The following is a 13,441-nucleotide window of genomic DNA, read 5'->3' on the forward strand; positions in this document are numbered from 1 at the left end:
CAAGGGCTCAGGGAAGCCATTTCCCTCACACACTAGTATCCTGCAGAGGGTACAAGGGCTCAGGGAAGCCATTTTCCTCACACACTAGTATCCTGCAGAGGGTACAAGGGCTCAGGGAAGCCATTTCCCTCACACACTAGTATCCTGCAGAGGGTACAAGGGCTCAGGGAAGCCATTTTCCTCACACACTAGTATCCTGCAGAGGGTACAAGGGCTCAGGGAAGCCATTTTCCTCACACACTAGTATCCTGCAGAGGGTACAAGGGCTCAGGGAAGCCATTTTCCTCACACACTAGTATCCTGCAGAGGGTACAAGGGCTCAGGGAAGCCATTTCCCTCACACACTAGTATCCTGCATAGGGTACAAGGGCTCAGGGAAGCCATTTTCCTCACACTAGTATCCTGCAGAGGGTACAAGGGCTCAGGGAAGCCATTTCCCTCACACACTAGTATCCTGCAGAGGGTACAAGGGCTCAGGGAAGCCATTTTCCTCACACACTAGTATCCTGCAGAGGGTACAAGGGCTCAGGGAAGCCATTTTCCTCACACACTAGTATCCTGCAGAGGGTACAAGGGCTCAGGGAAGCCATTTTCCTCACACATTAGTATCCTGCAGCGGGTACAAGGGCTCAGGGAAGCCATTTTCCTCACACACTAGTATCCTGCAGAGGGTACAAGGGCTCAGAGAAGCCATTTTCCTCACACATTAGTATCCTGCAGAGGGTACAAGGGCTCAGGGAAGCCATTTTCCTCACACATTAGTATCCTGCAGAGGGTACAAGGGCTCAGGGAAGCCATTTCCCTCACACACTAGTATCCTGCAGAGGGTACAAGGGCTCAGGGAAGCCATTTCCCTCACACACTACTATCCTGCAGAGGGTACAAGGGCTCAGGGAAGCCATTTCCCTCACACACTACTATCCTGCAGAGGGTACAAGGGCTCAGGGAAGCCATTTCCCTCACACACTACTATCCTGCAGAGGGTACAAGGGCTCAGGGAAGCCATTTTCCTCACACACTAGTATCCTGCAGAGGGTACAAGGGCTCAGGGAAGCCATTTCCCTCACACACTAGTATCCTGCATAGGGTACAAGGGCTCAGGGAAGCCATTTTCCTCACACACTAGTATCCTGCAGAGGGTACAAGGGCTCAGGGAAGCCATTTCCCTCACACACTAGTATCCTGCAGAGGGTACAGGGGCTCAGGGAAGCCATTTTCCTCACACACTAGTATCCTGCAGAAGGTACAAGGGCTCAGGGAAGCCATTTTCCTCACACACTAGTATCCTGCAGAGGGTACAAGGGCTCAGGGAAGCCATTTTCCTCACACACTAGTATCCTGCAGAGGGTACAAGGGCTCAGGGAAGCCATTTCCCTCACACACTAGTATCCTGCATAGGGTACAAGGGCTCAGGGAAGCCATTTTCCTCACACTAGTATCCTGCAGAGGGTACAAGGGCTCAGGGAAGCCATTTCCCTCACACACTAGTATCCTGCAGAGGGTACAAGGGCTCAGGGAAGCCATTTTCCTCACACACTAGTATCCTGCAGAGGGTACAAGGACTCAGGGAAGCCATTTTCCTCACACACTAGTATCCTGCAGAGGGTACAAGGGCTCAGGGAAGCCATTTTCCTCACACACTAGTATCCTGCAGAGGGTACAAGGGCTCAGGGAAGCCATTTCCCTCACACACTAGTATCCTGCATAGGGTACAAGGGCTCAGGGAAGCCATTTTCCTCACACTAGTATCCTGCAGAGGGTACAAGGGCTCAGGGAAGCCATTTCCCTCACACACTACTATCCTGCAGAGGGTACAAGGGCTCAGGGAAGCCATTTTCCTCACACAATATTATCCTGCAGAGGGTACAAGGGCTCAGGGAAGCCATTTCCCTCACACACTAGTATCCTGCAGAGGGTACAGGGGCTCAGGGAAGCCATTTTCCTCACACACTAGTATCCTGCAGAAGGTACAAGGGCTCAGGGAAGCCATTTTCCTCACACACTAGTATCCTGCAGAGGGTACAAGGGCTCAGGGAAGCCATTTTCCTCACACACTAGTATCCTGCATAGGGTACAAGGGCTCAGGGAAGCCATTTCCCTCACACACTAGTATCCTGCATAGGGTACAAGGGCTCAGGGAAGCCATTTTCCTCACACACTAGTATCCTGCAGAGGGTACAAGGGCTCAGGGAAGCCATTTTCCTCACACACTAGTATCCTGCAGAGGGTACAAGGACTCAGGGAAGCCATTTTCCTCACACACTAGTATCCTGCAGAGGGTACAAGGGCTCAGGGAAGCCATTTCCCTCACACACTAGTATCCTGCAGAGGGTACAAGGGCTCAGGGAAGCCATTTTCCTCACACACTAGTATCCTGCAGAGGGTACAAGGACTCAGGGAAGCCATTTTCCTCACACACTAGTATCCTGCAGAGGGTACAAGGGCTCAGGGAAGCCATTTTCCTCACACTAGTATCCTGCAGAGGGTACAAGGGCTCAGGGAAGCCATTTCCCTCACACACTACTATCCTGCAGAGGGTACAAGGGCTCAGGGAAGCCATTTTCCTCACACAATATTATCCTGTGGAGGGTACAAGGGCTCAGGGAAGCCATTTCTCTCACACACTAGTATCCTGCAGAGGGTACAAGGACTCAGGGAAGCCATTTTCCTCACACACTAGTATCCTGCAGAGGGTACAAGGACTCAGGGAAGCCATTTTCCTCACACACTAGTATCCTGCAGAGAGTACAAGGGTTCAGGGAAGCCATTTTCCTCACACACTACTATCCTGCAGAGAGTACAAGGGCTCAGGGAAGCCATTTTCCTCACACACTACTATCCTGCAGAGAGTACAAGGGCTCAGGGAAGCCATTTTCCTCACACACTACTATCCTGCAGAGAGTACAAGGGCTCAGGGAAGCCATTTTCCTCACACACTACTATCCTGCAGAGAGTACAAGGGCTCAGGGAAGCCATTTTCCTCACACACTAGTACCCTGCAGAGAGTACAAGGGCTCAGGGAAGCCATTTTCCTCACATACTACTATCCTGCAGAGAGTACAGTGGCTCACTGTGTGGGCACCAGTGCAAGTGCTTGAGGGCTAAGTGGGGCATACACTAAAGACTTTTGCCTGTCCCTATAGGAAGTGTAACCTGCACCCTGGGCCTTGATTGGCCTTGTGGCCCCGCGTGGGTCACATCATTGTTAGGAGCTGACGGAGCAGAACCAGTAGGTCGCTCTGATCCCTCATTACAGGTACAGGCTCAGTGTGTGCTCTCTCCATATTGAGAGCAGTAGGCAGCCATGATCCGGTGGGTTCCCAGACAGATTCTGATCCTCAAGTTGCTGTACTACAGTGTGGGTAAGTCAGTGTGTTTAGACCCTTCCACTATGGCGCATAATTCCTATACGGGGCACTTGGTTCCTTTAGGGACTGGGCCTGTAACTATGTCAGGGCCATTAGGGCACTTTTACACTGACTTTGTTTCGCCCCAGATCTGGCACGTGTGGCACACCGTTTCCCATCTAACATCTTCCTTGCCATATTGCAACATGCCAACCAGCACCACATTCCCAACCCCTGGATTCATCAGCTACGTATAAAGGCTCATGAGGGAACTGAGGCAATGGTGGCAGAGGGTAAGTACACATATATCCATATGAAAGTGTTTCCCCATAGAATGCCATGCAGCCAGCTTGGTGGCTTGTGTAGCCCAAGGCAGACGATATTAAGCCCACAGACAGGATGGCAGGAGAAACCATTGAGTATCTCACATTGAACAGATAACAGAATTTCCTCCATGTGACCCACGGGCTGCAGCCTTGGCCTTGCACCCCTGAGTGGGATTGCTTTACTGCACAGTATGGGCCACTGGTCTTGTGCCTCAGGTGGCTTGGCATTCACACAATAGATGTGCCAGTTAGCTGGATGGCACTGAGAGATCCTACGAATTAGTGCAATTCCCCATATACTGGGAATAAGTAGCCACTCCATTGCACAGATCTCTATGGATCAGTATGTACATGATTTAATCCACTCCCCTACACAGCACTGGGACGGGCAGGTTCAGTGACCCCTACAGGCTAGGGAATAGCTATGCACCCCACAAGTTGCCCCAAGTGATTTACTCATGCATTTATAATTACAGGGGGACCGGAAGAAGAGCCATCGGGAGAAAAACAGCCACCCCGCCCCGCCCCGCCCAGACTCACTGACCCAGGGCCCACTGGGAAAAGAAGCAAGAACTCAAATTAGTTCTCATCAGTGGGCGTGGCTACAGGTCACCTGATTTCCAGGAAGTAATCCTTCCATTTTTCTCATGTTTCTGGATGAATAAAGCTCTTTTCTGACAAATTCCTGTATTTGTTCCGTTCTGTACTAGTTTCCTATGTCATTTAATTACTATAATTACTCATTTGTAGATGAACCCCGCATGGGAGGAGCCATTCTTACCGATGGCAGAGTGTGATGACCAGTTATTGTCCTTTAGCGCCACAAAGGGCAGGAAGCACTCACTGCCAGCCCCGCCTTGTCCAAAGGGGAAGGAAACTTTATTTGTACAGGGAATATAAATATATATATATATACAGTATGTTATTGCTAAATGGCCTCTCTCTCCTCTTCCATCACTTGTCTTCTGATTGGTTATGATTCACATGCAATCAACCAATGCTCCTCCCTTACTTACTGATCACTCCCAGCCCCTCGCGGTACTCTCCATTTGCACCTCTCTGCTTGGTGTCAGTCTGACATCACCCAAAGATGCTGGGATTGTGCAGCTGCAAAGTGCATAGGAGCCGGTTGAAGTCCGCAAGTGTCCATGGGGAAAGTGGAGCCAGGGATGCTCCTCCCACTGCGCTGCTGCTGGATGGGCTGCAAGAAAACATGTAGGCACTTTAGTCTCGCTTGCACATCAGTCATCAGCTCCAGTCACAACTCGCAGCTCCTTCTGTCTGTGTCACCCTGCAGGGGGAGGGGCAGTCTCACAGCTCCTTCTGTCTGTGTCACTGTGTCACCCTGCAGGGGGAGGGGCAGACTCACAGCTCCTTCTGTCTGTGTCACTGTGTCACCCTGCAGGGGGAGGGGCAGACTCACGGCTCCTTCTGTCTGTGTCACTGTGTCACCCTGCAGGGGGAGGGGCAGACTCACGGCTCCTTCTGTCTGTGTCACTGTGTCACCCTGCAGGGGGAGGGGCAGACTCACAGCTCCTTCTGTCTGTGTCACTGTGTCACCCTGCAGGGGGAGGGGCAGACTCACAGCTCCTTCTGTCTGTGTCACTGTGTCACCCTGCAGGGGGAGGGGCAGACTCACAGCTCCTTCTGTCTGTGTCACTGTGTCACCCTGCAGGGGGAGGGGCAGACTCACAGCTCCTTCTGTCTGTGTCACTGTGCCACCCTGCAGGGGGAGGGGCAGACTCCCGGCTCCTTCTGTCTGTGTCACTGTGTCACCCTGCAGGGGGAGGGGCAGACTCACAGCTCCTTCTGTCTGTGTCACTGTGTCACCCTGCAGGGGGAGGGGCAGACTCACGGCTCCTTCTGTCTGTGTCACTGTGTCACCCTGCAGGGGGAGGGGCAGACTCACGGCTCCTTCTGTCTGTGTCACTGTGTCACCCTGCAGGGGGAGGGGCAGACTCACAGCTCCTTCTGTCTGTGTCACTGTGTCACCCTGCAGGGGGAGGGGCAGACTCACGGCTCCTTCTGTCTGTGTCACTGTGTCACCCTGCAGGGGGAGGGGCAGACTCCCGGCTCCTTCTGTCTGTGTCACTGTGTCACCCTGCAGGGGGAGGGGCAGACTCACAGCTCCTTCTGTCTGTGTCACTGTGTCACCCTGCAGGGGGAGGGGCAGACTCACAGCTCCTTCTGTCTGTGTCACTGTGCCACCCTGCAGGGGGAGGGGCAGACTCACAGCTCCTTCTGTCTGTGTCACTGTGTCACCCTGCAGGGGGAGGGGCAGACTCACGGCTCCTTCTGTCTGTGTCACTGTGTCACCCTGCAGGGGGAGGGGCAGACTCACGGCTCCTTCTGTCTGTGTCACTGTGTCACCCTGCAGGGGGAGGGGCAGACTCACAGCTCCTTCTGTCTGTGTCACTGTGTCACCCTGCAGGGGGAGGGGCAGACTCACAGCTCCTTCTGTCTGTGTCACTGTGTCACCCTGCAGGGGGAGGGGCAGACTCACAGGTCCTTCTGTCTGTGTCACTGTGCCACCCTGCAGGGGGAGGAGCAGACTCACGGCTCCTTCTGTCTGTGTCACTGTGTCACCCTGCAGGGGGAGGGGCAGACTCACAGCTCCTTCTGTCTGTGTCACTGTGTCACCCTGCAGGGGGAGGGGCAGACTCACAGCTCCTTCTGTCTGTGTCACCCTGCAGGGGGAGGGGCAGACTCACGGCTCCTTCTGTCTGTGTCACTGTGTCACCCTGCAGGGGGAGGGGCAGACTCACAGCTCCTTCTGTCTGTGTCACTGTGTCACCCTGCAGGGGGAGGGGCAGACTCACAGCTCCTTCTGTCTGTGTCACTGTGTCACCCTGCAGGGGGAGGGGCAGACTCACAGCTCCTTCTGTCTGTGTCACTGTGTCACCCTGCAGGGGGAGGGGCAGACTCACAGCTCCTTCTGTCTGTGTCACTGTGTCACCCTGCAGGGGGAGGGGCAGACTCACAGCTCCTTCTGTCTGTGTCACTGTGTCACCCTGCAGGGGGAGGGGCAGACTCACAGCTCCTTCTGTCTGTGTCACTGTGTCACCCTGCAGGGGGAGGGGCAGACTCACAGCTCCTTCTGTCTGTGTCACTGTGTCACCCTGCAGTTTTTCCTGTATTACTCACTTAATGGCAGCAGGGTCATTGAATGTGACGAGCATGTCAGTTGAGTGCTGCGGCAGGCGGAATAAGGCCATGTGTATAGTGACAGCGTTTCGAGCCTGTAAGGCAATACAGAGAGATTAGGAGGCACCTCTCCTGATGATGCAGCAATGGCAGCGCCGGCCCTCAGTCTCTGATACAAGGAACACCGTAAGGAAATACCGTACCTCTTCATTGAATTTGGCCACTAGCTGGTGACCGGTCAGTACCCAGGCATTGGTGCAGGCAGTGAGAGTGAGCTGAGCCAGGGGGAGGGGCTCTACGCTTAAGACTTCTGATTGGCCCTCTGCATCATTACTTGACGCCACATCTTCAAAGTGGTATCTACAAATAACATAAAAGAACGGGATAAGGCACCGGCAGCCAACCCACATTGCCCTAGGTCCCACCGCTCATACTGCCCTGCCCCACACAGCCAATGGCTACTAGGCTGCCGCCCACTTACAGAAGCACTGACAGTATGGCATCTCCCATCGCCCTCAGCTCACTTATTCACCCACAATACACTTATTACTGGTCAAAGGGGAAGAGTTGTGCTGCAGTAACCCATAGCAACCAATCAGCAGTTAGCTTTTAGATTCTGACTATATTTCCCAGCCTTTCCCTCTATCTCTGCTCACTGATGTGAGTGATACCCACCGGGCAGCATCTGAGTCTGATACCCCTTCCTGATACTCCAGTAATTCCACTATGATACTCTGGTCAGTGGCATTGTGGGCAAAAACCTCCTGGTTGTCTGGGATCTCCCGCAGCTCACTGTCAGGGGCAGAAATACAGAGCGTGAGGCAATAACACCCATTGGTATAAATACAAATATACAGAGAAGGAATGTTCTGGGCACACAATAAGCTGTACCCCCATACTGTACTGTCTAAGGGAAACACTATGGCACCTCCCTACCCATATGTATAAATACAAATATACAGAGAAGGAATGTTCTGGGCACACAATAAGCTGTACCCCCATACTGTACTGTCTAAGGGAAACACTATGGCACCTCCCTACCCATATGTATAAATACAAATATACAGAGAAGGAATGTTCTGGGCACACAATAAGCTGTACCCCCATACTGTACTGTCTAAGGGAAACACTATGGCACCCCTACCCATATGTATAAATACAAATATACAGAGAAGGAATGTTCTGGGAACACAATAAGCTGTACCCCCATACTGTACTGTCTAAGGGAAACACTATGGCACCCCCTACCCATATGTATAAATACAAATATACAGAGAAGGAATGTTCTGGGAACACAATAAGCTGTACCCCCATACTGTACTGTCTAAGGGAAACACTATGGCACCCCCTACCCATATGTATAAATACAAATATACAGAGAAGGAATGTTCTGGGCACACAATAAGCTGTACCCCCATACTGTACTGTCTAAGGGAAACACTATGGCACCTCCTACCCATATGTATAAATACAAATATACAGAGAAGGAATGTTCTGGGCACACAATAAGCTGTACCCCCATACTGTACTGTCTAAGGGAAACACTATGGCACCCCCTACCCATATGTATAAATACAAATATACAGAGAAGGAATGTTCTGGGCACACAATAAGCTGTACCCCCATACTGTACTGTCTAAGGGAAACACTATGGCACCCCCTACCCATATGTATAAATACAAATATACAGAGAAGGAATGTTCTGGGCACACAATAAGCTGTACCCCCATACTGTACTGTCTAAGGGAAACACTATGGCACCCCCTACCCATATGTATAAATACAAATATACAGAGAGGGAATGTTCTGGGCACACAATAAGCTGTACCCCCATACTGTACTGTCTAAGGGAAACACTATGGCACCCCCTACCCATATGTATAAATACAAATATACAGAGAAGGAATGTTCTGGGCACACAATAAGCTGTACCCCCATACTGTACTGTCTAAGGGAAACACTATGGCACCCCCTACCCATATGTATAAATACAAATATACAGAGAAGGAATGTTCTGGGCACACAATAAGTTGTACCCCCATACTGTACTGTCTAAGGGAAACACTATGGCACCTCCTACCCATATGTATAAATACAAATATTCAGAGAAGGAATGTTCTGGGCACACAATAAGCTGTACCCCATACTGTACTGTCTAAGGGAAACACTATGGCACCTCCTACCCATTGGTATAAATACAAATATACAGAGAAGGAATGTTCTGGGCACACAATAAGCTGTACCCCCATACTGTACTGTCTAAGGGAAACACTATGGCACCTCCTACCCATATGTATAAATACAAATATACAGAGAAGGAATGTTCTGGGCACACAATAAGCTGTACCCCATACTGTACTGTCTAAGGGAAACACTATGGCACCCCCTACCCATATGTATAAATACAAATATACAGAGAAGGAATGTTCTGGGCACACAATAAGCTGTACCCCCATACTGTACTGTCTAAGGGAAACACTATGGTACCCCCTACCCATATGTATAAATACAAATATACAGAGAAGGAATGTTCTGGGCACACAATAAGCTGTACCCCCATACTGTACTGTCTAAGGGAAACACTATGGCACCCCCTACCCATATGTATAAATACAAATATACAGAGAGGGAATGTTCTGGGCACACAATAAGCTGTACCCCCATACTGTACTGTCTAAGGGAAACACTATGGCACCTCCTACCCATATGTATAAATAGAGTTGTATAGGTTTCGTGAAAGTAAGTGTTTATCCAGATAATGATGCTGAAGATGAGGAAGGGCCGGTACCCCGTATCCTACCTGACATCCTGAGAGAAGGGGGGCAGCACTGCAGAGAAAGCACCGGCAAAGAGAGGGTGCGGCTGGGAATCCTGGGCCATGGGGGAATCTGTGGGATAAGGAAACATTAGAAATCCCCCTGTACAGTTATATGGCAGCCAATTGCACATTATTGCACATGCAGTTGGTCACTTTAAACCCCTGTACAGTTCCCAGGGCCAGAGATAGAAACCCAGCAGGGAATGGGTTACCTAAGGCCTATGGGACAGCTTCCATCATAGCCCTGTAAGGCACATCTCCCTGCATCTCTACACCCTAAAGATGGATCTCAGCTGGAAGTTGTCGCTCCCCAACTGGAAATTACAGAGACTACAACTCCCAGCATGCTTTGCCTGGAAGTTGTAGCTCCCCAGCTGGAAATTACACAGAGACTACAACTCCCAGCATGCTTTACCTGGAAGTTGTTGCTCCCCAGCTGGAAATTACACAGAGACTACAACTCCCAGCATGCTTTGCCTGGAAGTTGTAGCTCCCCAGCTGGAAATTACACAGAGACTACAACTCCCAGCATGCTTTGCCTGGAAGTTGTAGCTCCCCAGCTGGAAATTACACAGAGACTACAACTCCCAGCATGCTTTGCCTGGAAGTTGTAGCTCCCCAGCTGGAAATTACACAGAGACTACAACTCCCAGCATGCTTTGCCTGGAAGTTGTCGCTCCCCAACTGGAAATTACAGAGAGACTACAACTCCCAGCATGCTTTGCCTGGAAGTTGTCGCTCCCCAACTGGAAATTACAGAGACTACAACTCCCAGCATGCTTTGCCTGGAAGTTGTCGCTCCCCAGCTGGAAATTACACAGAGACTACAACTCCCAGCATGCTTTGCCTAGAAGTTGTTGCTCCCCAACTGGAAATTACACAGAGACTACAACTCCCAGCATGCTTTGCCTGGAAGTTGTAGCTCCCCAGCTGGAAATTACACAGAGACTACAACTCCCAGCATGCTTTACCCGGAATTTGTAGCCCCCCAGCTGGAAATTACAGAGAGACTACAACTCCCAGCATGCTTTGCCTGGAAGTTGTTGCTCCCCAGCTGGAAATTATACAGAGACTACAACTCCCAGCATGCTTTGCCTGGAAGTTGTTGCTCCCCAGCTGGAAATTACACAGAGACTACAACTCCCAGCATGCTTTGCCTGGAAGTTGTTGCTCCCCAGCTGGAAATTACACAGAGACTACAACTCCCAGCATGCTTTGCCTGGAAGTCGTAGCTCCCCAGCTGGAAATTACACAGAGACTACAACTCCCAGCATGCTTTGCCTGGAAGTTGTAGCTCCCCAGCTGGAAATTACAGAGAGACTACAACTCCCAGCATGCTCTGCCTGCCGCCTAAATACCCGCACTGGAAGCGTTGCGATCCTCAGCGTGCTTCCCCTCAACTTCAGCTCGAAGCGCTGGCTCCGGACGCACAATAATTACGTCACTAGAAATTCTGCCAGGTTGCGTAGGGAAAAACTTGCCTGCAAAAACCGCCATCGGCCATTTTTGATGAGGGAAAACGTTGCTTAGTACCACAAGGAGGGCCGCGATCGGCCATCTTTGATGAGGGAAATCGTTGATTAGTACCGCAAGCAGAGGGAAGAAGACAGGGTTTAAAGTTAAATTTACGTTAGGCGAGGTTGTACGATCCAATGAAACCGGTATCAGCTTCATAAATAACACGGGCCGTTAAAGTGAGGCAGCAGCGTCTCTCAGGCATAAGACATGTGACCCATGACCCGCCATCTTTGGTGTGGCAAAATGCTATTGAATAAATATATCAGCCTTGTTAAGTGGGTTGTGTGAGGGCATGGTGATATCTCAGGGGTACTCAGGGACAGAAAGTTGTTCCGCCCCTTCAAGTATTTAATGAAAAACAGTTGATTCTGGAATATTTTGTGACAGACAGCTGTGGCCCTCAAATATTCCTTGATAGGCACAATGGTGGCCCCCATATATTTAATAAAAGACACTAGTAGGTTTGCTGTGTAGCCCCGGGGGCAGCCATTCCTGCACTGGTACAGCTGGGGTGTTTGCTACAGAAACCCTACTATAGTTTATATAAATACCCCGCTGTGTAGCCCCGGGGGCAGCCATTCCTGCACTGGTACAGCTGGGGTGTTTGCTACAGAAACCCTACTATAGTTTATATAAATACCCCGCTGTGTAGCCCCGGGGGCAGCCATTCCTGCACCGGTACAGCTGGGGTGTTTGCTACAGAAACCCTACTATAGTTTATATAAATACCCCGCTGTGTAGCCCCGGGGGCAGCCATTCCTGCACCGGTACAGCTGGGGTGTTTGCTACAGAAACCCTACTATAGTTTATATAAATACCCCGCTGTGTAGCCCCGGGGGCAGCCATTCCTGCACCGGTACAGCTGGGGTGTTTTCTACAGAAACCCTACTATAGTTTATATAAATACCCCGCTGTGTAGCCCCGGGGGCAGCCATTCCTTCACCGGTACAGCTGGGGTGTTTGCTACAGAAACCCTACTATAGTTTATATAAATACCCCGCTGTGTAGCCCCGGGGGCAGCCGTTCCTGCACTGGTACAGCTGGGGTGTTTGCTACAGAAACCCTACTATAGTTTATATAAATACCCCGCAGTGTAGCCCCGGGGGCAGCCATTCCTGCACCGGTACAGCTGGGGTGTTTGCTACAGAAACCCTACTATAGTTTATATAAATACCCCGCTGTGTAGCCCCGGGGGCAGCCATTCCTGCACTGGTACAGCTGGGGTGTTTGCTACAGAAACCCTACTATAGTTTATATAAATACCCCGCTGTGTAGCCCCGGGGGCAGCTGTTCCTGCACTGGTACAGCTGGGGTGTTTGCTACAGAAACCCTACTGTAGTTTATATAAATACCCCGCTGTGTAGCCCCGGGGGCAGCCATTCCTGCACCGGTACAGCTGGGGTGTTTGCTACAGAAACCCTACTATAGTTTATATAAATACCCCGCTGTGTAGCCCCGGGGGCAGCCATTCCTGCACCGGTACAGCTGGGGTGTTTGCTACAGAAACCCTACTATAGTTTATATAAATACCCCGCTGTGTAGCCCCGGGGGCAGCCATTCCTGCACCGGTACAGCTGGGGTGTTTGCTACAGAAACCCTACTATAGTTTATATAAATACCCCGCTGTGTAGCCCCGGGGGCAGCCATTCCTGCACCGGTACAGCTGGGGTGTTTGCTACAGAAACCCTACTATAGTTTATATAAATACCCCGCTGTGTAGCCCCGGGGGCAGCCATTCCTGCACTGGTACAGCTGGGGTGTTTGCTACAGAAACCCTACTATAATTTATATAAATACCCCGCTGTGTAGCCCCGGGGGCAGCCATTCCTGCACCGGTACAGCTGGGGTGTTTGCTACAGAAACCCTACTATAGTTTATATAAATACTCCGCTGTGTAGCCCCGGGGGCAGCCATTCCTGCACCGGTACAGCTGGGGTGTTTGCTACAGAAACCCTACTATAATTTATATAAATACCCCGCTGTGTAGCCCCGGGGGCAGCCATTCTGCACCGGTACAGCTGGGGTGTTTGCTACAGAAACCCTACTATAATTTATATAAATACCCCGCTGTGTAGCCCCGGGGGCAGCCATTCCTGCACCGGTACAGCTGGGGTGTTTGCTACAGAAACCCTACTATAGTTTATATAAATACCCCGCTGTGTAGCCCCGGGGGCAGCCGTTCCTGCACTGCTACAGCTGGGGTGTTTGCTACAGAAACCCTACTATAGTTTATATAAATACCCCGCTGTGTAGCCCCGGGGGCAGCCATTCCTACACTGGTACAGCTG

General features: G+C 51.0%; 1 protein-coding gene across 3 annotated transcripts; it reads right to left on the reverse strand.

Moving 5' to 3' along the window:
* Positions 1 to 4,530: 4,530 nt before the first annotated feature.
* On the reverse strand, positions 4,531 to 11,147 carry rangrf (RAN guanine nucleotide release factor). Of its 3 annotated transcripts, none has more exons than XM_002941819.4 (6): positions 10,994 to 11,147; positions 9,618 to 9,705; positions 7,493 to 7,609; positions 7,021 to 7,177; positions 6,818 to 6,912; positions 4,531 to 4,874 (listed from the first exon to the last, which is right to left on the reverse strand). In XM_002941819.4, exons 1-6 carry the CDS (start codon positions 11,130 to 11,132, stop codon positions 4,754 to 4,756), a joined length of 717 nt encoding a protein of 238 aa, XP_002941865.3. In that variant the 5' UTR covers positions 11,133 to 11,147; the 3' UTR covers positions 4,531 to 4,753. The 3 variants fall into 3 exon arrangements, with proteins under 3 accessions (XP_002941865.3, XP_004919461.1, XP_017945345.2); XM_004919404.4 differs by lacking the exon at positions 10,994 to 11,147 and adding an exon at positions 9,848 to 10,402; XM_018089856.2 differs by lacking the exon at positions 7,493 to 7,609.
* Positions 11,148 to 13,441: the final 2,294 nt, after the last annotated feature.

Source organism: Xenopus tropicalis, chromosome 3 (assembly GCF_000004195.4).
Source record: "Xenopus tropicalis strain Nigerian chromosome 3, UCB_Xtro_10.0, whole genome shotgun sequence".
Taxonomy (NCBI): Eukaryota; Metazoa; Chordata; class Amphibia; order Anura; family Pipidae; genus Xenopus; species Xenopus tropicalis.

Coding starts and splice junctions, on each gene's coding strand:
- rangrf (XM_002941819.4), bottom strand. CDS start 11,132: ATGGCGGTTTTTGCAGGCAAGTTTTTCCCTACGCAACCTGGCAGAATT. Junction 7,178..7,492: donor TCAGACTCAGATGCTGCCCG/GTGGGTATCACT, acceptor TGTTATTTGTAG/ATACCACTTTGAAGATGTGG. Junction 6,913..7,020: donor TGGCCAAATTCAATGAAGAG/GTACGGTATTTC, acceptor ATTGCCTTACAG/GCTCGAAACGCTGTCACTAT.